The 25,089-nt window shown below is 45.0% G+C and overlaps 1 protein-coding gene and 2 non-coding genes across 4 annotated transcripts; 1 reads left to right on the top strand and 2 right to left on the bottom strand.

The window, feature by feature from the left end:
- Positions 1 to 186: 186 nt before the first annotated feature.
- Positions 187 to 258, top strand: trnaa-cgc (transfer RNA alanine (anticodon CGC)). The gene has a single exon. It is a non-coding gene; the product is annotated as a tRNA-Ala (tRNA).
- Positions 259 to 566: 308 nt separating this feature from the next.
- trnav-uac (transfer RNA valine (anticodon UAC)) lies at positions 567 to 639 on the bottom strand. Its single transcript has one exon. It is a non-coding gene; the product is annotated as a tRNA-Val (tRNA).
- Positions 640 to 2,018: 1,379 nt separating this feature from the next.
- zgc:77151 (ARID_ARID5 domain-containing protein) lies at positions 2,019 to 24,917 on the bottom strand. Of its 2 annotated transcripts, none has more exons than XM_030360386.1 (12): positions 24,553 to 24,917; positions 18,527 to 18,679; positions 15,355 to 15,462; positions 11,136 to 11,763; positions 9,588 to 9,818; positions 8,239 to 8,351; positions 7,722 to 7,869; positions 7,362 to 7,414; positions 6,850 to 6,947; positions 6,201 to 6,375; positions 5,681 to 5,887; positions 2,019 to 5,113 (listed from the first exon to the last, which is right to left on the bottom strand). In XM_030360386.1, the coding sequence occupies exons 1-12, from the start codon at positions 24,571 to 24,573 to the stop codon at positions 3,848 to 3,850; spliced, it is 3,201 nt and encodes a 1,066-aa protein (XP_030216246.1). In that variant the 5' UTR covers positions 24,574 to 24,917; the 3' UTR covers positions 2,019 to 3,847. The 2 variants fall into 2 exon arrangements, with proteins under 2 accessions (XP_030216246.1, XP_030216245.1); XM_030360385.1 differs by having other exon boundaries at positions 9,588 to 9,821.
- Between the last annotated feature and the right edge of the window lie 172 nt (positions 24,918 to 25,089).

Consider the following 25,089-nt stretch of genomic DNA (forward strand, 5'->3'; position numbering starts at 1 on the left):
GCCGTCAGCAAAATAATTTCTTATATGATCGGATACAAGGTGGCTCCAGGTCGAACTGTCCGGTCCTAAGTAGGAGTAGTTACTACTAGGACTAATGAGTTGTTAAATGTTGTAACCATTTTAACTCGTTCACATTGAGGCACTGCCAATATAGAAATCTATTCAGAATGCTACAATGGAACACGCGGGGATGTAGCTCAGTGGTAGAGCGCATGCTTCGCATGTATGAGGCCCCGGGTTCAATCCCCGGCATCTCCACCTCTTTTAACTCGCCCAAAGTCGCTGTGAGAAAGTAACCATTCATAAATACTCCTTACAAGCCAACCTTTGTGGATTTAATTACTATAGCTAGCCCCGATGCTCACCCCATTCAATTGCATTAGTATGCTGATCTTAACTGTCGTTTTAGAGCAGCAGCAGCTGCTAATTTGCAACCGTATTGCACTAAACTAGCTACATTGTTTGGGTACGGTTTCTTTCATATTAATATAGGCCTACTTAGAGTTAGGCTATTGAAAATTAAACAAAATCAAAGAAGGAACAAGCATGTTTCTAATGAAAAGCTCTGATTCCACTGGGGCTCGAACCCAGGACCTTCTGCGTGTAAAGCAGACGTGATAACCACTACACTATAGAACCATAAACAGTTATGCACCAGGTGTCCGTTTCAGAGCATCCTACATCATAGTACCTGCGATTGTGCAATGTATTCAGTACAAAACAAGGACAGGAACGCCCACAGACCATTGACGATGTTAGTAAAGATGCCACTGAGAGGTGTTTCTTCTAAACAACCATTGAACTTGATAGACGACACTCGAGTCGCCCTTACCGTTAAATTGTTTGCGTCGTAAAATTATAAACACAAAAGGTGAATACATTTCCCTTCCTGTGTCAACAGCTCCGTTTGCTGGATCTGCTGCGTCAGTTGTTTTAAAGTATTGACTTCAGCGGTGGTTCCCAACTTCAGCAGTGGTTCCCAAACCCTGACTTTAGGTGTGCCATTCAATCGATCTGGACCTTTCGCGAAGCTCTTCAAGCGACAGATGATGACACATGCATTGACTGAGGAAAGTGCCAGTGCCCTCTTTGTACACAATTACTACTGCAAGAAGACCACCAGTGGTAAACTGTCGAAAGAAAGTCAGCAACGCTGTTTATGCTGCTACCAGTATGTTTATTTAGATAACACAAATGAACGCTAAAACATCAATGGAAAACTTTATCATGGAAAACATGGATAGTGTTAAACTATTTAAAATTATAGCAAGCCATGATATAGGCCTATTGATTGAAAAATATTTATAATATTTATTTTCACTTATCCATATTCGTTTATTTTATTGCAAATGTGCCAATTACAAGAACAAAAATCCCACATACCACCTGCAGTACTCTTGTGTACCTCAGGATGAAAAACAGTATACTACACAAGATATGTGAATTGTACATGTTACAGTTCCCCGATATCGCTTCTAGATGTCGCCCTAGTACCGCTGTAAATCGTGGTTCCGCATTCACTCTACTGCATGCGGAACCTATTACAACGGGGTTGCGCAGTGATTAAACCACAGGCTTAAACTCGACATTAATGTTGAAGGTCTAGAAACCTTAATCTGGCAGCTGTCCTCGACATTGCCTTCACAAAATCTTTATATTTGTAAAGGATTATAAAGAATGGAGGCTAATTTGTATTGACCCTTTTCGTCTATTGTTCTAGGATTAACTGCAAAACAGAAAGATAAAGCCCTCGGGTTTATTTGCAAATTACATGAGACAAATTGTGAAGAATAGGCGATGCCATTTTACAAATTTTGTTCCACCTGTCGATTACCAATCGAGTCCAAACCTTACTATTGAGCCTGAATATATATATTTATGTAGGCTCGATATACATTTTTGTATGGATTTATTTATATCCCCTTCAAAGTCATTATGTGCAACTCAAAAGGACTATCCACCCAATTCAAAACTAAATAGGCCTAATCCACTCAGAAGGAAATAAACACAGTTCAAGATATATTTCAATATTTCTTTAATTCAGCTAAATCTTAGATTTTCTTATTTTCTTGTGACTAAAGATCTGCCAGTGGTTTAAGATAATCTCGTATACTTTTGAATGTAATAACAGTGGTTTCTCATCTTGAAAAATAAGCCCAAAACACCCATGCATTTGAACTCCAAGACTTCTCAAATCACCGGCAGAGTTCTAGAATCAAGCTGATGCAGAATGGGCATCCGGTTTAATTAAAATAATACAACAATAAAAAATAAAATATTTAAACAGACAAATAACAGCATAAGGTCAGCCTTGTGTCATTGTATGGTTTTATAGTCGAGTAAATAGGTGGGCATACAAAAACAAGTTGGCAAATGAAAAAGGTGTGTTGATATAAATACAGTGAGACGTTACATGAGGCAATGGGTACAGTAGATGTGCAAATGGATCCGATGTTTGAGAGCGACACAATGAAAGACACAGTGAGGCGGTCTCCAAAACAAAGCTTACAGCTCGACCTCCATCTTCCCGACCATAGAGACCAATGCCTCCATTATTACCAACTACCTGGACTCAAACCAATAGCATTTCAGTTGCAGAGCTGAACACAAATAAAAACAACAAACGATCGGATGGTTCGTTTGAGCCTCAGAAAATAACCTGTGTTTTGGGACATCCATGATATTTGCTTTTAGTGTCGGATACTCTTAAAAAAAATTAAATAAAACCATAAACCTGTCAAGAAGTAATTAATGTTGAAATAAACGCTTCTCATATACTTTGGCAGTTATTTTCATATTTTTCAATGAACCGAGATTGTGCGTCCAGGGCGTAACCCACCCCTCATAGTTTAACGAAAGCTGTTTTTAAACTACCCGCTACTACTGGGCAAACGAAACGGACGTGAGAGTATTTCACACTCCAACAACTGCTCATAAGACACAATATCTCTCTCTCTCTCTCTCTCTCTCTCGATGGCACTCTTTGCAGTGACGAGAGCCGCTGGGCAGAAACGGATGACGATAACGGTTATAGGCTAGCATTTTCCAGGAATGCTCATCGTCTCTTCCTCTCCCCCTTCTTCCTGATACCGGCGGTGAACTCGGGAAGGAGATGCGTAACAGCCGCTCAATCATGAAGCTATCTTTAATGGGACAGGTGTCATGCAAAAGGAGACTGAAACAGAAAGGAGCCCGAGGTACAGGTATCCCTTTAGCGTGAACACAAGTCAACACATCACAGGAAACAGGACCAGAACAACCCGATTTAAGGCACGAGTGTGTAAGACCAAGGGTCGGCTATTGTATTGCACCTCTTGGTTGCAACCGGACGTTGCCACTACATTGTTTATCAGAGCCGTACAGCCCCGCGTAATATTTGTACATTTTTGAACACTATTGGTTAGAAAATAACAGCTTATCTCTACAAAAGTAGAGGAATGATAATTCAAATAAGCTAACAAAGTGATATATATTTATATATATATATTCTCTGATGGTCTCATGATCTACATAATATTGAAACAGTATTTAGAAGTGTCCTTGCAGGGGGAAAGAGGAGGATGGGGGGGGTTAGAGAAGGAAGATACTTTCAGAATAAACAAGATGAAGGACAAAAAAATAATAATCCAGCAAATGAAACCATGAGCCGGCGTTGGGGGATCATCTCGCCTCCAAAAACAAAGAGCAAGAGTCGGTCTGGGCGCCAGGTCCTCAGGGCCCGGTTGTTCCCGGTATAATCCGGTTTTGACACAGTAAAGGGGCGGCCCGGCCCGGCCCGGCCCGTAGGTCCAGGCCCAGCAGAGTCACGGTGCGCCAGGTCACCCCAGCGGGGGGACGCCCGGCTCCATCAGCTCTTCTGAGTCACCACCGCGGGGAGCAGTGTCCTGGCCAGACCCTGAGCGGGGAAATCCTCACACCTCACTTCCTCTTGGTCCTCGGCCACTTCCTGTCCGACCGTGCTCCCGTCCCGGTCAGGCGAGAGGCTCACAGAGTTCTCTCCCTCCCTCCCCTCCCCCGCCTCGTCGTCTCCCACCAGCAGGGGGGGGGGAACGTCAGCGACCTCCGACTCCTCGTCGGGGCCCTCGTCTTCCTCGGTCGGCCGCTTGGGGCCCCCGTCGCTGTCGACCCCCTCCATCGGCTCCTCCTCCTCCTCCTCGCCGGGAGGCGGGACAGGAAGTGACGTCGCCGAGCCGGCGTCCTCCAGGTCGTCGTCCAGGTTGACGCTGAAGGGCGGCAGGCCCATCAGGAAGGCCCGGATCCGGCTGGGCGAGCTGAGGTCGGCCGGCTCCTCCTGGGGGCCCGGCTCCGGGGGCCCGGAGGGGAGGGGCCTCCCGTCGGGGCCCAACTCCTCCCCGTCGGCCCCGGCCAGCGGGTCGCCCGGCGCGGGCCGCTTGGCCGGGGTCTGCTCCAGGGACAGAGCGGCGGGCCTCTTGCCGGGGGCCCGCTGGCTGAGGTTGAGGGGCTGGGCCTGCTCCGGCGGGGGCGTGATGGGCGAGCAGGGGTGGGGGAGGGGCTTGGCCCTCAGGTCCTGGGCCAGCACCTCAGAGAGCCGGCGGGTGAACGAATGCAGCTGGACCGCTCCCAGGGGCGTCCTCATCAGCTGGCGGACCTGCACGCTGCAGTCCAGGTCCAGGGGGAAGACCCGCAGCGGGGGCAGAGGGGGCCGGGCCTTCCCCTCCTTGGGGGCCCCCTTCTGGGCTGCCCCGTCGGCCACGCAGCCCGCGCACGGCTGGTGGTTGTGGTGGTGGTTGTGCGCGGGGCAGGGCTCCGCCCCCGACTGCAGCGATTGGGAGAGGGGCTTGTGGAGGGCGGGGTCCTCCACCCCGTGATGCAGGCTGAGCCGGGTCCGGAACGTGTCCAGGGGACAGACGCCCTTCGAGGGGCTGAAGGTCCCCAGGATCAGGGGCTGGCCCGGGGGCCCGGAGAGGAGGCTCCCGGCGGAGAGGGGGGTGACGGTCGCCCCCCCCGGGGGGTCCGCGGCCCACTGGTTCCCCTGAGGCCCGGGTTTGGTGAGGAAGGGGAGCAGGGGGGCCGTCAGAGGCGAGAGGTCCGGGGTGAGGGGCATGTGGGTGGTGTGGACCTGCAGGGCCGGCTTGGGGGGGGGGCTCTGGACCTGGTGGGGGGGGAGGGGGCACAGGCAGAACCAGTCAGTTCAAAGGGTTGTAAAATAGTTTCCCCAAGATGCCAATCACAATCACCCAAACCCTTTTCCTAACAGAATTTGTCTTCAAGTAAAGAAAAAAGACGGGAGATATACTATGATATATATAGTTTATGTATAAACGATAATCCTTCATGCTAGTTTATAGTGTGCCAAGTACATGCTTTACGCTCAGTGTTAAGCCCGCAGGACAGCGACTCCTCCCTTATCACCAGGTTGTAAACGGTGAGTGGACTGCATTTATAAAGCGCTTTAAACCAAAGCGCTTTTCAACATCGCCAGACATTCACACATTCAAGCACACACCGACGGCGGGGTCCACCATGCAGGGCGACAGCCAGCTCGTCGGGAGCAGTGAGGGTTGAGGTGCCTCGCTCAAAGGTCACCTCAACACACTAGGAGGAGCCGGGGATCGAACCGGCAACCTGGCGGCTAACCAGCCAACCCGCTGGACCTCCCCGAGCTGCTGCTGCCCAAGGTTGCACACCTAGCGTTCCTGAAGGGGGGGCGGTCGGTTACCGTTAGCGGGGATGCTGGCGTAGGTGCTGGGGTGGGGGCGGGGCCAGTCGAGGGGGGGGAAGAGGAGGAGGAGGGGGGGACCGCGGCCTTGGCCTTGGCCTGCTGCTGGGCCAGGAGCTTGGCCTGGGCCAGGAGGGTGGCCTTGTTGCGTCGGCCGGGGGGGCGGCCGCGACCCCGCTTCACCACCGCCGTCCCGTCGGGGTTCACCTGCGCACACACACACACACACACACACACACACACACACACACACACACACACACACAGACACACACACACACACACACACACACACACACACAAAAGTTAATCACATTTATTTTATGCAATCTAAAATCCAAAAAGGTAAAACAACATAAAAAAAAACGGTCTTACTTGCAATATATCCGCCTATTAATTAAGAAAGACAGTGAGAAACAACAATGCTGTGGATCTACTTGAAGACAAGTTGTTCCGGGCTTTGCCCGAGGACACTCTGGTAGTCTTGGATTACAGCGGGCAAATATAGACGCAAACTCACAGCAGGGGCTTTGGCGGGTTGGTAGGCACTCTGCTTCGCTTTGGCCCCGGGCTTCCGGCCCCTCGGCTGGGCCTTCTTCCCTCTGACGGCCTTGAACTTTGTCGGAGCAGGGGATTCTGGGAGTTTGAGTCCTGCGCCCCCTGCCCGGACGTGCTCCTCATAGCCCAGCATGAGTCTGGGGAGACGGACAGCGAGTGAGTGAGTGAGTGAGTGAGTGAGTGAGTGAGTGAGTGAGTGAGTGAGTGAGTGAGTGAGTGAGTGAGTGACTGACTGACTGACTGACTGACTGACTGACTGACTGACTGACTGACTGACTGACTGACTGACTGACTGACTGACTGACTGACTGACTGACTGACTGACTGACTGACTGACTGACTGAGTAAGCAAGTGAACAAGTGAGTGAACAAGTGAGTGAGTGAGTGAAATTAAGTTGGAAATGAACGAGGCTCCCTTTAGGGAGGTCATGTCAGTTCGTATTAAAAACAAATCGGTTTAATTCCACCGTTCACCGTTAATACCATGTTCAAATCGAACTCAATGTGAATATGGAGTATAGGGCACATTAACCATCAGGAGAGTTACACAACCCTGTAAAACAGCAACAAATACGCATCCATTTTGAGGTGTTGCTCGACCATTGGCTGACCTCTCATAGTGTCTCCTGGTGCAGGTGGCCGCGCTGGTGCTGCCAGGACAACCGCCCAGGTCGTTGTACACCACCTTCCACAGGCGCTCTGACGTCACCTGCACACACACACACACACAGACACGCACACGCACAAACCGACACACACACTTAACAAGGGCTGTGGCTAAAAGGTTTTTGTGGATGGGTGTGTGAGAAAGGCAAAAAGGTTTTAGGTGTGTTTTAGGTTTTGTAAAGACGGGTCACAATAGAAAACCTAATCTTGCATGAAGGCCGAAAGACCAGTTCTGCTCATGCTCAGTATTTGCATAGCTAACCAACAATGGAATGGCAACAATTGAATTGTCCCTGCACGCACATTGCTAGCCTCGTTGTTCTGACTCATCAGAACTCAAGTCAGACTTCTGAGCGGCTTGTGAAAAGAAGAAGTCACTACAAGAGGATGGTTCTTCAAAATTATTCTAAATCAGTGTTGATGTACAGTGTTTTGAGAGTTTCAGTGACAGTCTTACCTTTTCGTAGCCTCCCATTCCCTGGACAACCGAGTACATGCGGAACAGATCAACTGAAAGAACACACAACAACCACAACATAAGCGCCTTGTCCGGACATAGCGGGCAAGTAGTGCTCATCAAAACATGTAAGAGAGGACCTCAAAATATAAATACGGTACTAAAACCGATAGGTCTCATGAAAAGATTCAGAGCATTAACTCCAATCAAGAATGGAATCAAGACAGAAAAAAAATAATACACAAACGCTCCACAGCCTCTTGTCATGGGAGGGAGAGAGAGAGGGAGGGAGAGAGAGAGGGAGGAAGGGAGGGAGAGTGGGGAGGGAGGGAGGGCCACCACCGTCCGTGCGAGACTCACTCTTTTTGAAGCCCAGGTTGGGCACCTTGTTGATGGGGCGGCCGAAGCGCTCCATGAAGACAAAGAGCTGATCCAGGAACAGCTGCTCCTCGGGGTGAGGGAGCCAGGCCCTCTCCGGGCTGGCGTCCGCGCTGCCCATCATGTTCTCCTGCAGAACACGGAACGCACACGGGTCACTTCAATGACTGGAACTAGGGCAACCCACCCGGGAGCATGTGGGAGAACTACCAGACTGTTGGAATGAATCATGAGTGTGACACCACTCAATAAGACTCCAGCTACCCCTTTTCAGAAGGATAAATTAATTTAATATCCTGCTTGGATTGCATTTATACCCAATTTTCCCTACATCTTTTTTTTGGGAAACTATCCTGATGGTCATCAATCATATTAATTGAGATAAATAGGAAGAAAAAAAATAACGGAACTATAAAAGGATTGACCCCACTTCACTGACTGCTGAACTCCATCGATTCTGTGTGTGTATACAATGCAACCTGGAATAGATGAACCATACCTTCATTTTGTCTATCCAGGATTCTGATTGGCTGCGGGTGAGCGTGGGTGATTCCTTTACATCCCTCTGTTTCTTCTTGCGCGGTCGACCCCGTAAACTCAAAGAGGGGCACCCTGAGAGGAACACGAAGACACATTAACCTCACAAAATCATCTGCAGGATGAGATGGCGGTTTCGTACAAAGATTTTGATATGAAACAGTTGGTGTATTTCATTGAAATGGGGAAATAATCATTGGATGGGTGGAGCTTATGAATACGTGTACAGTCCAGCATCAAGCTAAAAAAATAAAAAAATATTAACCGTTTGAAATAACACTCATTCTATCTTTCTCAGAGCAGCCAGCAGAAGGCGCTGTTAGTCTGCTTGGAACTCTTCCAAGTGCAGGAAGTCGTTTTAAATGAGCCCAAAGTGTGACGTCATTCTCCTGCCCAAATAAGGGGCCAGTATTGAGCTAGAGCACTTCAGCTATTGCAGCTGCAATGCAACCCTCATGGGCAACGGTGCCCTTTCAATGTACGTCCTCCAAAAGTGCTGACCGGCCCAGATTGATAGTACAAGTGTCTGAAAACATAATGGAAGGGATCCCTGCAGAGAAATAACTATTTTATTTTTTCTACATTTTGCTTAATCCGGTCTGTTTATTTTTGGGTCTAACCAATTGTTGCTCGAGGAAAAGCCTCACTCTCAAGATTAGGGTTGTCGGAGGAAATATCCCTATTGTCATTACAATCTCAGCCCTCCTCCCCCCAATCTGTTAGATAACACAAAGCCAAGCTCTCTGTAGTCCAACACTACAATCTCAAGCCGGCACTCCTCTCTCTCCAACTCTCACTTTTCCAGCGCTTTGTTCCGGCAACAGCTCGAGTCTTGTGAGAGTTCAGAGCGAGACTACACCTTTGAGCGAGATTTGGGTTGGACGCTGACAATCCGACCGGATCCAGCGCAGATGGACGGATGCCATCACCCCTAGAGGGTTACATTGAAGTCGCAAGTGGGCTGCAATGGAGCTCTCGTTCAATGCTGGACGGAAGCCACAACATGTTGTCGCCATTGGTCCAAAACCCATTCAAACTGGTGGTGCACATTAGCAAATAAATATACTTCCTTCTTCAAAAGTATACGTCAAATATGAAACAATAATTTCACCAGCTAGTACAATATATATAGTATATTATAGTATAGACTATAGAGTATTATCTTTCAAAATGAAAAAAACACAATTTTACCATTTCGTATATAGGGGCCTTTCTCACACACAAACTATAAGAATGCAGAAGTTTAAAATCAGGAACAGAGATTACACATTCTCACTGTAGGACAAAATATCTATCTACAAAAAGACTCACTGAAGTGGGGCCAGAGGGCGGAGCTGGCGTCCATGCTGGGGTGGGTGAAGGTCTCGCGGCAGAACATCACCCGGGTGTTGGACAGCGCCACCCGCAGGCCGCCCAGCGCCAGCAGGCGGGGGTCGGCCCCGCCCAAGACCCCCGGCCGGTCCTGGAGCCGCCGCTGCAGGGAGCGGAAGCGACAGTATTGGGGGTAACTGAGCACCTTGACCCCCTGGGGATCCACGGGGGCTGCTGGAACCGAGAAACAAGGGGGGGGGGGGGGATTGTTAAAATCAACAGTGAGGGAACAGCACCCTCTCTGGTGATACATGGTACAACAACGGCAGTCTCTGATCAGGCTGATAATGTCGCAAGCCAATCACAACGTCAATAGCTCTAAATGCAGCTTTTTGGTGCAGTGTGGGTTCAAGTTTTGGTTATCCCTTCACTACAAGCAGTTGGTCAATAGATGATGGAGGACGCTACGGTGCAGGATTCACGCGTTCAATCCCCACAAAATGGTTATTAGAAAAATGCCTTGAAGCCAGATGATCATTTTCAAGGGAACGTAGTACAGGAGAGCAAACCAAAGGCACGTCGATATACCAATATTAGTCCAATAACAGACAGTAACCCAATACGGCCTCCTGGAATAGCCCAGACCAAAATAGCCAAGGGCTTACTAGGTTTATTTGGTTTTGACGTTGTTTTCAAAAAACATTCATGTTCAGTAAAGATTCTATACGGCCTGCACAATAGACAGCAATATTCAGACTCATGCATGTCTGTGTCATTCCCCAACTATAAATAGCGGTGCTTCATTGGTTGCTATGCCAACCAGTGTAAAAAATTGATCTTATGCATGTGGGCCACTTTGAAGGAAACCACCCTGTGTAATTGCAATGGACCCTCTGTGATTATTTGCAGATTTCCAAAAGCAAACTAATACCCAGGCAGCCGCTCAGGGATTGGGCTAGACCATAAAAGGAACAAACACCATAAAATGAATTAATCTTTGCAAATGTGCTTTCTCTTGAGACAAATATGCAAAAAAAGAATTCACATAATTGTTATTGTGCTTCAATATACAAATGTCTGCTGCTGCTTCCCTCTCTTTGGTATGATCAATATACAAATGACATGCAAATGCACAAATGTCTGCTGCTGCTTTTCTCTCTTTGGTGTAACGCTGAGAAAAAGAAAAAGAATGCTGTCCTCAATTTAATTGTATTGATTAATTGAAGGGCGGGGGGGGGGGAGGATATTGAACCCATGATGAATTAAGTTGAAAGCAGTCCCGTAGATTTTTTCCTCCCGTTCCCATCAACTTCAGCTCACGTAATTACACTGAGTTTCCGCCTCGTCTTTTGGTACTCTGATACTGTTATCTGCCCACTCCCTCCAAACCCTCCTCTGGCTGACGGCTCGGGTTCTTCAGTTGGATCGGGGGGGGGGGGAGGGACGGACAAAACGGACGGACAGATCTAGGGCAATACAAAACAAAATGGACCTGGCATTTGGTTCCCCCCCCCCCCCCCCCCCCCGCGCATTAGTGACGACTCTCACCATTGCACTGGCCCCCAGGTGGGTGGCTGGTCGGTTCTGCTGCTGTTCCGCAGCTCGGGTCTCCCAGTGGCGGGCTGGTCAGTTCCGACGTGGAACCGCTGGTTGGTTCCGCTGTGGTTCCGCAGGTCGGTTCTGCTGTGGTACTGCTGGCCCGATCTACAAGTGTCTGGCTGGTCGGTTCCGCTATGATACCACTGGTCAGTTCGGCTGTGGTACCACTGGTGAGCTCTGCTGTGGTACCACTGGTCAGTTCGACTGTGGTACCACTGGTCAGTTCCGCTGTGGTACCACTGGTGAGTTCTGCTATGGTACCACTGGTCAGTTCGGCTGTGGTACCACTGGTCAGTTCGGCTGTGGTACCACTGGTGAGTTCTGCTGTGGTACCACTGGTGAGTTCTGCTGTGGTACCACTGGTCAGTTCTGCTACGGTTCCGCTGCCCTGGTCTAGCGACTGGCTGGTCGGTTCTTCTGTGGTTCCGCTGCCCGGGTTCTCCAGGGGGAGGTCCGGTGCTGGGCTACTGCTACAGGGCCTCTTCTGGTTCTGCCACGCCACGGGCTCAGGACACGCCCAGCGCATAAGGTCCTCCACCGGGACAACTATCCTCCTACACACGGCCAGCACCTCGTCCTGCACGCGCACGCACACACACACACACACACACACGGCTTTACATGATCTGTAAATTTCCTAAAGTACATACTTGAGGATAATGGCATCGGAGGCAAGTGGGTCTGTGTGAATGAATGCATCGGTCAACACTGGTCCACAACGACTGGGGCAGAGGCGACGTCCACCCAGGGGAGGCTTACCGGGAATTCTGAAACTGCTGCCGCTTAATCTATTTTAACTCACTCATCAGAAAGAAGTGGAACCAGCAACCTCTGGCCGTGAGCTCCGCCAAACCCCCGCAGAGTACCCGCTGCTCGAGCTGATCTTAAATACATTGCATTGCTTTCTAAAATGCTTTTTTAACTTTGCCTTTACTTTCTATCTATTTTACAATTTTTTTGCATACGTTTTTTTACTTCTCTATTATTTTATTGTATGACAATGTTTATATGTGAAGCACTTTGAGTCTGCCTTGTGTATGAGAAGTGCTATATAAATAAAGTTGCCTTGCCTTGCCGTGCAGTGCACGCAAGCAGCACATAAATAACACAAAATCCCCCTGCCAGATCCTTTAAAGAGCCCAAAGAAAAGACAACAGCCCTGGAAGAGGGTTTCACAAGGCCTTGATGCCCAATAGGGGAGGCCACACAGAGGGCTGCTAGTGTAGCAAGACAAGAGACAACCGACACCCGACCAAGGTAAACGGATGATGAGGGGGCGGAGGAGGGAGAGACAGGGTGGTGATAGAGCATCAATACCCTGAAGGACATCACACACTCTGGAAGGGACCAAATGTTTTGGTCACGCAGTGAAATATATTCCCATTGCCTTTCCTTTTGTTCTGGAGAGGTGGAGAGGTAGAGAGGAGGAAAGGTAAACTTTTCCAAAGAGCTGTGTCAACAAGGCTACTGCCTGGAGATCGTGCTGCCCTGCCCTGCAAGACGAAAGCATTTACTGCCTGGGAGCCACGTGAAGGCGAAGCATTCCTGGATGGCTCCGCTTCGGCCACGGCCCCCATGGGTCCCTGCAGCTGATAGAGAAGCCCAGGGACCAGAGTGTGGATGGAGGGGTTGATTCCTGCTAACCAACGTGAAGTGGGACACTGATCAGGGAACAACCGAAATCCACACAGGTGTTCTGTCATGTTGGCCTCACCACTTCTGGGACTGGAAATGTGACTTTTTATATCATATTTGTGGCGAGGACTGTACATGTTTTGTAGCGCCGTGTGTGAATTGGCCTGGAGCCTTACTCTGACACACTTGTGCACTGTGACAATGTGATATGGATCACAGTCAATTGTATTGATGCATCAACCGTTGGGGCCCCCTGAAAGCAAGCTCCAAATCTAGGTTAAAAGCTCAAATAAAATGTAGGTTATAGAAAATGATTAATTCCGGATGAATAACGTTTACCACCACTATTAGCCATTCAGCGGATGCTTTAACCCAAAGTAAGTTTTTATCTTAAATATTTTAGTAGATAAGCTATTGGAGGACTTGGAACACTGCCAGCAGGAATTTTGAACAGTTGAGATTTAAGAAGCTATCAAATAGCAGTTGACCCTTCAATGGGGAGATCTCGCGTGCTCAACTGTAGTTCAACTAGTTTAATCTGAGGAACGCAGTGAAAACAATCAGGGTTATAAAAAAGGCAGCTGTCGTTGGTTTTATGGTGTCCTAGTTCGAGTGCGTTGGCGTGAATATAGTGGAGGCTGGATAAATGTATTTAACCGGGGGCGTCTAAACCTGGGGTTAGCATGCCCTTGCAGGAGTAGCTAGCTCTTGTAGCTAGCAACAGTAGACATATCTCTCATGAGCCCTTGACAGGCCATTACCCATGAGCATTTATTTTGAGGAACTGGAGTATGGTAGACTAGCTACTCCATTTTGCAATTTCTGTTTATACATTGAAGAAGAGGTTTTCTAGATTTACAGTTGGTCGTGTTGAGTAAGACATGAATAATCTTGTTTATGTTTGAAAAACTTCATCAGACCGTTTGATACCAATGCCTTCCTTGACTGAGTATGCTTTCTTGGGAGGATTTACGTACACCTACATATTAGGCTTTGTTTTATAAAATATTTATGCCATAAATATTTCACACATGGATCCTTTCTTGGCATGAAATTGTTTGACTCGAAGCATGCTTTATGTCGAAATGATTAACTGCAGGACATAATCAGTACGCGGGGGAGGGGGAGTCAGGATTTCACCACCGAATACAATTTTAATAGATAGATAAAATAGATAGATAAATAAATGTAATAGATGATGCCCAAATTGTAATCAAAATAATACCATTTATCTTTGCCTCTACAAAGGCTGTAGGTCATATGAATTTAGAGCAAAGAAAAAACGTATATATATAGAGATAAGATTAAATACCTTGGAGTAATTACATATGTCCACATTTTATAAAATATGCTGGATGAAAATGCGAAGTCTGGGTACACAGCAGGTTGAAACCGGCTTTATGATTTACATTTTAGCCATGTGCGGTTCTCTCCCTCAGTAGTGTGTTATTAAGAGTCCACAAGCAGAAGGCATGCTGCGACATTGTGTGAACCAACATACAGCAGCAGAAGAAGGAAGTGACGGATGACTTTACATTCATGACCTGAAACAGCCCGCTTCATACATAGATATGGGACGTTCAGTTGAACCATCATAAAAATATATAAGAAGAAGTGGGAAGGGTTGGGCCAGAAACTCAACTTTTCAAACAAATGCATGGCTCAGATGCAAGGCAGATCTAGAAACTCAACAAGGTCAAATTTACCAACCACCATCCATACGATCCATGACTAAAATGCAAATGCAATACAAAATGGGATGCAAAGATGGAGAAGATGATGCCTTAGAAAACCTATGTTGTTAGGTGTGTCCGTTACCTATACAAACAGTCTGGTCAGGCAAGGGTGTAGCAAAAAACACAATACAGAAATTAAACTGATTGGTTGAAAATATTAAACCAATGAAATTTTTTACATATATACATATATATATATATACATATATACATATATATACATATATACATATACACACACACACACATATATATATATATTAGAGCTGTCAGTTAAACGCGTTATTAACGGCGTTAACGCAAACCAAATTAATTTTTTTTTTTTTTCTTTGGCTCAAAACAAAGAAGCGGTAGCCTGACTGCTATGTTCAAATGACATTTGTTCAAAGCAGTCTTTTAATTGCACTATAGGCTCTTTTTTTGTATCGTCCTGTTTTGATCAGTGTATATGCCAATGTTGTTATCAATAAAAAATCATTTGCACAAGGCAAGCCGATGCACTTCACCATGTTGATAAGAGAATTAAAATGAGAAGAATTATGGGACAAAAAAATCAAGGGATATTTAGCATAGAAAAAGAATTTGCGATTAATCGCGATTAATTAGAGTTAACTATGACATTAATGCGATTAAATATTTTAATCGCTTGACAGCTCTAATATATATATATATATATATTTTTTTTTTTTAACGAATGAATACTGTTGTATTAATTAACCATTATTATTAATCCATCTTCCCTGCCACTGGATTAATAAACGTAATATATGGCTGAATATGAATTAGCCCGCTCTCACCTCCCCATGCTGTCTTGTCCTTCCCTTAGGAGTGTCCTCAGGGAGGAAGTACAGTCTGGAGCTGGCCAGCAGGGGGTGCTGTCCCTGCTCCTCCCACAGCAGTGTTACCTAGAGACGGGGAAGGAAAATAAAGACAGGTAAAGCGACGCATTTCAATAAATATTCATTATTTACATGCAACACTATATTTACCGACAAAAAAAACATTGAAACTCATCGTTATCTGTAATCCTGAAGGAACACTGACACAAGGGAATGATTAGCTGAAACTGAAAAACAGCAGAGTCACATATATACAGCTGAGTTCAATGTAATAATTAACCAATGGCCACCGTACTTATGGTTAAAACAACCATTACTGCAATCACTAGGTACCTAAAGAAAGGTTCTTAAATCATGTGTTTCCATCACTATAATAAAAGTGTGTGGGAATAGACGATTTAACACTACAGTTGAGTAAATGAATATTAACCAAAACAAGGCCTGACAATTCATCCATCAATATCCACCCACACTGGACAACATTTGGGAAAGGTGCGCTTACAATTTTACCTTTCAGAAAGAGCTTTGTTAATTATAATAAATTGAGCTGGCATTGAAAAGGCTTTTTGATATGAATACATCTTTCATTCAGGATATTGACGTACGCTTATTGTAACCTCCCGGCTGCCCCTCCTTCACAATGATGGTATGTAAATCATAGGTTTGGGTCATGCAAAACCGTAACCGATGGAGATATTCCGGATGCGGTTGAAGACACAATTTTATTATTACGCAGTAGGCCTAGAATAAAAAACAGCCATAAAAATTCAAGCCCCCATTTTGCGTAAACAATAGAACTTCAATAATGAACCCACTGTACAAATAAGTTACTGATCCCAAAGGGTTGACAGTGAGCCAGAGGTGGAAAATTACAGGTTTAGAGAGTGGAAGAGCTGCCAGGCTCCGCCCCTAAAGAGCCAGCTGACTTCACGCCTTACTGGGACCTCTGGGCCACTGCGATTAGCGAATCAGAGATGGACGACTCCAAACACAGGGAAGGACATTAACTCCTGAACTGGGAATGTCCAACACTGACTGTGGCTGTGGAATTGCTCCATTTATTTATCTATCCATCCATCTATGAATCTTATACAACCAAACAAAAACATGGCGTTAAAAATGTTTAACATACTGATGAGGGGCGTTAAGATTCTTTTCACTGTGTTCTTGAGCCGAGGACAAGAGGCCTTGTGGAAATTTGATACAGCCTTCAGGCCTTTACAAACAAGACACCTTGGAGTGCTTTGCTGACAAGACAGACGCCTTGTATTTGGTCATTTGAATGAAACAATTCAATGATACAATTTGAGGTCGGTGTATCCATAAAAAAATGAAGGAGGCCACTATATTAAAGCCACAAAACGCATCAAGGGAAAAAATAAATGGTTAGAAAAATACATCATATAAAGCAAGGCAGTACCCTCCACCTAATACGCTAAATGGGATGTCGCCATTTTGTTAGCATATGTGAAGCCATTCCCAGAGGTTGAAGGAATGCTAATCGAGTTAGCATGTTTCTGCCCTCCGTGCATTTGAATAACAATTGATGAAACCGTTACTACTCCCATGACCCTGAAAGGTGTCCCGAGATAAGCCAGAGGAACTCAATACAATATGACCTTTGACTGTCATCCAGCCAAACCCCCCACCCAAACCATTCACAACAACAACCCTTCCCCCAAAAGAAATACCCTTAATTAAATAAAACAGAGTCCTTCGGAGAACATACTCTGGTTACATTTTGACTGCAGCGTCTCAGTCCATATTTGAAATATTGCAACTACATTTAAGTCTAGCCCATTGTAGAATCGACCGGCCACAGTGGCAGAGGACAATGGAGCAGTGGAGGGTTTCCTGTAGCGCTAGGGGTCAGTGCGCAGACAGTGGGCGCTGTATTAAGGAGAGCTGAATTCACTACAAACAGTCTATTGGGCTATTGGGTGTCGTGTCTCCCACTGCTGACCTTCTGCATCTCCCCTTTCCGAATCCTTATTAGATTCCACATGCGGCTGTCAGATAATGGGAACTATGCAGATCAAAAAATACAAACAAATGTTTAACGCTCCGGCGCTAACGCGGTTCACGTTTGCTGTAACCGCAGTAATGGATATATTGTTTCGTGTTCTTCTGACAAATGTATTTTACCGTTAGTCGCTTTGGATAAACGCGTCTGCTGAATGCATGCAAAAGAGATGTATGTAATTGCTCATTTGCATCCACCGTCAGTGCCTGTCTAACAGATATACGATGAAAAGTACGACTAAGTGAGTAATGTATAATTGAGGGATTATTATTAGTTATGTGATTCTGTACTTGTGTGACTCTCACAGCAGCCATCATCCTTCTTGAAAATGATGTATAACGAATGGTATTATTATGATGATGTCATTACTATTATTATTCATTAATAATACCAAAACCCTGCAGAAACTTCTTGAGGGGGACTCCGTCTTACGATTATTAAAGTCTTGGTTGCATGCATTAAAGATTGAAGCTTAGAGTGATTCTATGCATTCTTTTTACATTAGGGTTCGGGAAAAATTCCACTGCTGCTTTTGCAACGCACTCGAGCCTGTCGCTGAAGTGGTTTGGATGAAGTGCCTGCCTGTGTAGCCCGCAGATCCAGACTTGTAGATGAAAGCAAACAGAATACTTATTAACTAATGCCGTTGATCAAGTTTCCTTCCCCTAATGAATCAAGAGTCGTCTTCTGCCACGCCATTGTGCTTTGGATGATTATGCTTGGTTTGGGAATACAATAAATAAATTGGAACGGAAAGGCAGGCCGACTTTTACTTTGAAATATTCTGGCGACCAGTTCGACTCACAACGTTTTTTCTATTCGCCATTTGTGCAAAAAACCGACATTCTAAACACATAGGAATACTTGTTCAGGTCTTCCCAAGTCTAGTTCAGAATATTAATATGCATAAATGAGAGAGAGAGAGAGAGAGAGAGAGAGAGAGAGAGAGAGAGAGAGAGAGAGAGAGAGAGAGAGAGAGAGAGAGAGAGAGAGAGAGAGAGAGAGAGAGAGAGAGAGAGAGAGAGATTCCACAATAAGAATTGATACAAAACATACAAATTAAATTAAAAAACAGAGACCCTCCCCCCGGTTCATCCCGAAGCCTACCTCAGCGATGCACACAGGCTCCTGGGGGCCACGGCGGACGTAGTAGAACTCTCCGAGCCGCCACACCTGGAGGGGCCCGTCGGGATGGGCCCTGCAGCTCACAGATTTATAGAAGGAATAACTTCCCCGCTGACAGGAGGGCGAGCGCAACCACTGAGAACACACACACACACACACACACACACACACACACACACATACACACACAGAGAGAGAGACAGAGTCAGAGAGAGAGAATGTCAACAGAGTGTGTATGCAATGGAACAGGTCACATTTGCATATAAAAAGGAATTTAAGGCCCAATCCCATTTCTACCCCTTACCCCTTCCCCTTACCCCTCCCCCTTGTTTTGAAGGGGGAAGGGGAGGGCCCAATCCAATTTCTACGCCTTCCCCTTACCCCTTCAAAACAAGGGGGAGGGGTAAGGGGAAGGGGTAAGGGGTAGAAATTGGATTGGGCCTGAGTCTGTATGTCGTTGGGAAACAGAATCGCGGTATGGAAAGAACACACACTGGTACAATGTATTGTACACACAAGAGCAGGTATTTCCATAAAATATCTGGCAGGGACAGCCAGTCTTTCTGTTTAAGCAAAAAACTACCGAAGTAAATATGGTTCTCGTTGCCTTGTTATATTATCAGTGTGTGTATGACACAATTACACAACCCCCATTTTGAAATATGTATTTTTGTTTCTCCCCACCAGTTTCTTAACACTGGAATTAAAACGCAATACCAACTGCCTGCCATTCTCTACTGCAAAAGAGAAAAAAGGCTCGACTTCTCAGAGAAAAAAACCTGTTAACTTTCAGCCTGCAATAACAATTGGTTCTCACAAAGCCCTTTTATTTCACATGACTGATAAATGATAGTTTTGTAAATGATGGTGGAAGATATTTCCCCCACAATGTGCACATATCCTGGCAAAAAAAAGGGCTGATAATTTCGGCCTTCCTGGAACCACGATTTCTCCTAAAGAATGTCTGCTTCAATCTTATTATATGATATAAAATAATACTACAGTTTAGAATGAGTTTCTAAAAAATCAATTCTATAGATCTCACTTGGGAACAAATACACCCAATCATTATCATAGATCTATAGAACTAGTTAGGCCAGTTCTGGAGATTATCTACACAGCAGATGTTTAAATTAACTTTACCAAGTATGTGACCCTGCTGGGGTTAACATGTAAGGACACACGCTGGAAACAAAATACCACTCATTGACATGGAATTCAGCTTCTAGCAGATTGAAGAAGATATAAAGCACAAAGCATCAAATTGTTTGTAATAATGCGCTTATTGCAAGACACTTCTCTAAGTTAAGAGCAAATTGACAACGAATGGAGGACTGTAGACGCCTGCATCTTGTCGCTAAATTTCGCGCAAATATCGTCGCTATATTCTACACAAATGTTGTTTCTTGAAATGGCTGTTTGGATTATTTCATATTATACACAGAAGAGAGAAGCCCTGATAAAAGACTTCTTGTGCCCAAAAACTAAATTTAAATAAAAGACTTTTGCCAATGTTCAAGCTCTTGGATCAGAACAATGCTTTTGATGTGCCAGGACCTCAAATATACCACCTTCTATTTAACCAACCGTAGCAGAGGAAAGGAAGGCAAATCCATGCATACATTTTTGCATCAACTTTGCTGTTGTCTAAGAATGAAAATGAACATAATTTAACCTGACAACCGCCTTCCCCTCACCCCCAGGATAATTCTCCCATAAAATTCCAAGTTACAACCTGCAAGGTGGATAGTAGATTATTTTTTCAGAGACATACACTCCCATGACACGCATTACCCCACCCAGTGCTGTGTTCGCACCCTTCTGGATGTTTCTGCATCGAGTTGACATCGAAGGACGGTAAATCAATAAATCGATATGATTTGCGATAAAATCCCCCTTGTTGGCGGGGATTGTTTTCTAAAAATAAATGTCTGATATACATTATTTACAGAATCAGTCACTGATTCAGCACAATGCAGTCAGGCTGATACACGTCGGAACCGCAACCTGTACTTGTTCTGCAGACTTTTCCTTGGTCCAGGATAGCTCCACTAATGTACATGTATGGAAGGTGTATTTGACACAGCCCCACATCGGAGCTGCGCCCGGCCATGCCGTTGTTCACCTGCCCCTGACAGCCTGAACTCCTCCCACTGATGACCACCACTAAGACGTAGACCAGAGAAGCACCAGCTGTGTGGAAGCGGCTGGCTATCAAGAGTCCTGAGGAACTCCAGCTTTCTGTGAGGCGTAAGTGGGTAAAGTGTCAGAAAGTGGGAGGGACTAAAACCAGTAACAGAACAAACCGGTTCAGCCTCATCGAACATACTGAGAGGCAGAATCCCAATGAGACTTCTGTGTTGGGCGTCAGTAAACAAGGACTGATAGAAATAATAAACTGGCTGATTGTGCTGTGGAGGATGTTTCATAGACTTGGCACATTCGTTCCTCAGAATTGTTTGTCCATGAAGACATCCATTCTCAATGTAAATTGGATTTCTTTGCAGTTTTTTTTCAAGAAAAAGTACAGCTTTGTGAGAACGATTTTGGTCATATCATCCAGCCCCAATTGATGGAATCTGCAATCTTAAACTGACTTAATTCTTCCCTGAAAACAGCTGACAGTTTCAATGAGCACCAAACATACCTAAACTAATAAGACACACGAGAGTTGCCACTATCAAAGTCCAGTTTGGTTACAAGTCAACGGAACGTATGAATATTCCATCCATACCAATATATGAATAATTGACAAAACACAATGAAATGGAGAGTAAATAATTCAGTTGTACCACACAAGCCCGACGGGGCTACATATTCGTCCGTAAAGATGGTACATAAAATAGAGACTGAAACGTACACTGAATTGTATCGCCTCAGAGGAGCATTGAAGCCTCCAAAACGTTTGTGAAAGGTTTCATATCATATGTCATGACCGTTCACTTCCTTTTCACAGCCAGGGTTTCATGACAGACACGTAACAACAAAGTGTCCGGGCAAAGTCTGAACCACTTTCTTTACAGAATATGAGCAGAGCTACAGGGAAGCAGCACCGCAATTATTCATATCTAATCAAGAAATCTATATATTTTTTTTTTTATGAAGCCTAAATTTCCTGCCATTAGTCAGTTTTTTCTACTGAGCAGAATAGAAGAACAATGTCGTGTGAGCGTAACCTTGAATCCAATTGCAGATTAAATAAAGCCTTAAAATACAGAGTTATTCGGTTTCGGTTCGACACAAATCCCCATAGAAATGACAATAACCTCTTCACATGTTTTCAGTACTCAGAGGATGTCTCGCGACTCATTTAGGGATAAACTCATTCTAGGTAACAAGCGTCACATTGTTTTCTCCTTATTTTACAAGTGAACTGATCACATCATTAAATAAACTGTGCAGCTACAAAAGGCTTAAAACAAGATTATAAACCCCCATCATGACTCATGATTGTGTTGGAACACTGCTGGGCCAAATAAGGGAGGAAATACAAGAAATAAAGAATGCAATGAATACCATATAAAAAGAGTTATAATAATAAACACATGGAGAACGTGATCTGGATTATAATTGGTTTCCTCTGCCGCTGTGTTTCGTCCACTTTTATCTATAGGCTAATTCATGTTTCTTCCTTTTTGCAATCGGGGTTTACCAATGAAGTGCAACCGGGAGGGCCCCATGCCTGGCTTCAACTCCACCCCCTGGGGGCAGTCCCAACTCCTAGGCTGCCTACGACGACTCAAGAAAGTTAAATAGTTCGACCAGGAACCTAAACAATACCGTTTATATGTCTGCTTGTACATATGTAGTATCCGTGCTAAAATATCCACACTGTTCGCCAAGCACTCAGTAATCAGTGGGGACGACAGTATAGTGGTATTTCACTCATTACCTCGTCATATCACCCCGCTGAAGGAGTGATGTGGCCTTCTGCGGCTCGCTTCCACAGCTTTAGAATCCAGGCTCTATATTAATCTGCTTAGCGGCTAACATTACTCACGAGTGCCACGGCGAGTATGTAGTCATTAAAGACTTGTTTCTGTACAATCGACCCACATAAAACCACCATTGCTCGGATGAAAAGTTACCAACCCCCTTGCAACTTCTGTTTTGTGGGCATGTGTTCACAAGCAAGGGAAAAAGAGAAACAAAGCCTTTTAAAACAAATGTACCAGAGGGCAAAGAGGACGCATGCAGCATATTAGCCAGATAAAATTATAGGATACAATAGGGCTGGCGTCGCCTATATGCGAGGTTGTGGTTACAAACTACTGCTTTTCTTTAACTGATATGATTTTGATGAAAAAATAAAAATACCATGTGGAAAACTGATATTTATAGAAATTGCTTGCAGACACTTCCTACACCAAAATAGTCACAGGGCTCAGAATTTGTTTCTCCAAATAACCATTACTGCGATCCATCCGTCGGCCCCACTAAACACCCAACCAATATACTTATATAAATCCCAACCACTCCCAGCCTTGTACGTATGCCCCAGCTGCCTACATGCGGAAAATTCTCAAATTCTCACTAGTGCTGCTGTGTGTCTCTCTCTCTCTCTTTCTCCCCCAACCCCCATCGTATGGATCCCCCTCCCCCTGCAGCAGGGGCACTGCAAGCCGCCACCGCGCGCACACGCGGCGCGCACGTGCAGGAGCGCCAGGCGGCCCACTAGCGGTGGAAAGGAGGCAGCGCGCCCCCACACAGCATGAACCACATCATACAGACTCTGCTCTGCCAGCCTGGCTCTATCTACATTTGGATATAGGATTTAAGATGGAAACCTTATTTTTAAACTAACCGGTTCGTCAGTTTTCACCTACTGCTGGAAATTGATGACGACGTGTGTCATTTTGGGGCAGGGGGAGGCAAAGAGACGAGGGATTAAATTAAGATATCGCTTTATATCTTAAATAATACATTTGTCTACACAGTATTGACCTTGGCAAGATTATTATTCAAAGCAGTCCTTTTGTAAGAACGAAGCACAGCATTTGATCTTCGTGCGAAACATTTTACGACAATTACAAAATAAATGGAAACATTACATGTTGGTATTACGAAATGTACGAACAAAATGTGATAATTATAGGTCTACCATAAAACAGACATCAAAGAGATTTGATCAAAAAAAGATCATGTAACAGTTACGCGTTCCACCTATCAAACCCTGTGTCGTCGTATGCATTTTGGATTATAATATGGGGTTGTATAATACAGTAAAGATAATGCTGGCTATTTCCAGTACAGAAGTACAGATGGATTTCCTTCTCATATTAACATTCCAAGTTAGGCTAAAGCAATTAGACAGGCGACAAAATGTCGGGCACTTGATAATAATATCAATATGCTTCACATTACAGCCAATGCTGCTCCACCTAGTTCACTCGAAACAATATTTCACTCTTTAATATCACCGTACTCCAAAATCAACACAACTATTTTAAACGTTAACAAATTTTAAATTACGAGTTGATATACGTTGGCGTTTCTGTTGCTGAAATTGGCAACATAAAAGTTTCGTCATATTAGCTCCAGAAAAGCCCTGAATAAATTGTTATTTTATGTGGAAATATGGGAGTGGGGGTTGGTAACCCAGAGGAAGATTGTCGACACGACACAAAGAAATAAATCATTAACTTGGCGAGTATATACTAAATATTAAAATGATATTAAAATAAATTTCGCTTGAATAAATGTACATATCGTGTCCCATATTGCATTCTCTTCCAAATTATACCAGCGAGCAATTTCCCCTCTTGGAAAGTTCCGACTCGTTCAGTAAAGTTGTAATTGCAGGCAGAACTCTTGGCTTGCTTCATAGGATAACAATCAATGCGACGTTATAAACTAAATTCACAGCACCAAACAATAACTATTAGAAATTGAATTAACAGCATGACACAGGCGAGTTATTTCCTACATCAACAGGTCAGATGTGAATCCGCCTGAGCAAAAAAATAACGATTTATTTCAAAATAATATCGAGTAATAGTCGGCTTTACCTGTATTGTATTCTGCTCCATTGCAGTTCTACATTCCCCTATTCCTTCCCCGAGCTCCCGATCAAGTTACACAGCCGGGTACCCACCAGCACACAAACAAATGCACTAGAAGAAAAGCCTGCTTTTTTTGTGAAAATAGGACAGGATCTAGGTGTGGCCAAACTTTGCGAGAGTATAACTTATTGTTAATAACAAATTTGATATATTTAAAAATGACGAGATGTTGACAAATCGATACGTGATGATTGCTAAAGCTCCGAAAATAATCCCGCAGATAAAGCGAGCCCTACATGGCGAAGCAGTGCCTTTTTTAAAGGTAGTAATATTGAAAATTGTTGAACTGATCCGAGCATTCTGTGTGTACTACTGAGCATGCGTGGAGCCAACGCGTGGCGTTGATTTTGACCATTCCCTAATCCATCGCAAACTCAAACCATGTCAATCTTCCTCAACAGCTACAGCACTATATGCGATGGAAATATACCACGTCCATGCAGGCATTCGATCAACGATGCAGTGTTTTGTAAGATTGGCCCT

This window comes from Gadus morhua, chromosome 7 (genome assembly GCF_902167405.1).
Source record: "Gadus morhua chromosome 7, gadMor3.0, whole genome shotgun sequence".
NCBI classification, from domain to species: Eukaryota; Metazoa; Chordata; class Actinopteri; order Gadiformes; family Gadidae; genus Gadus; species Gadus morhua.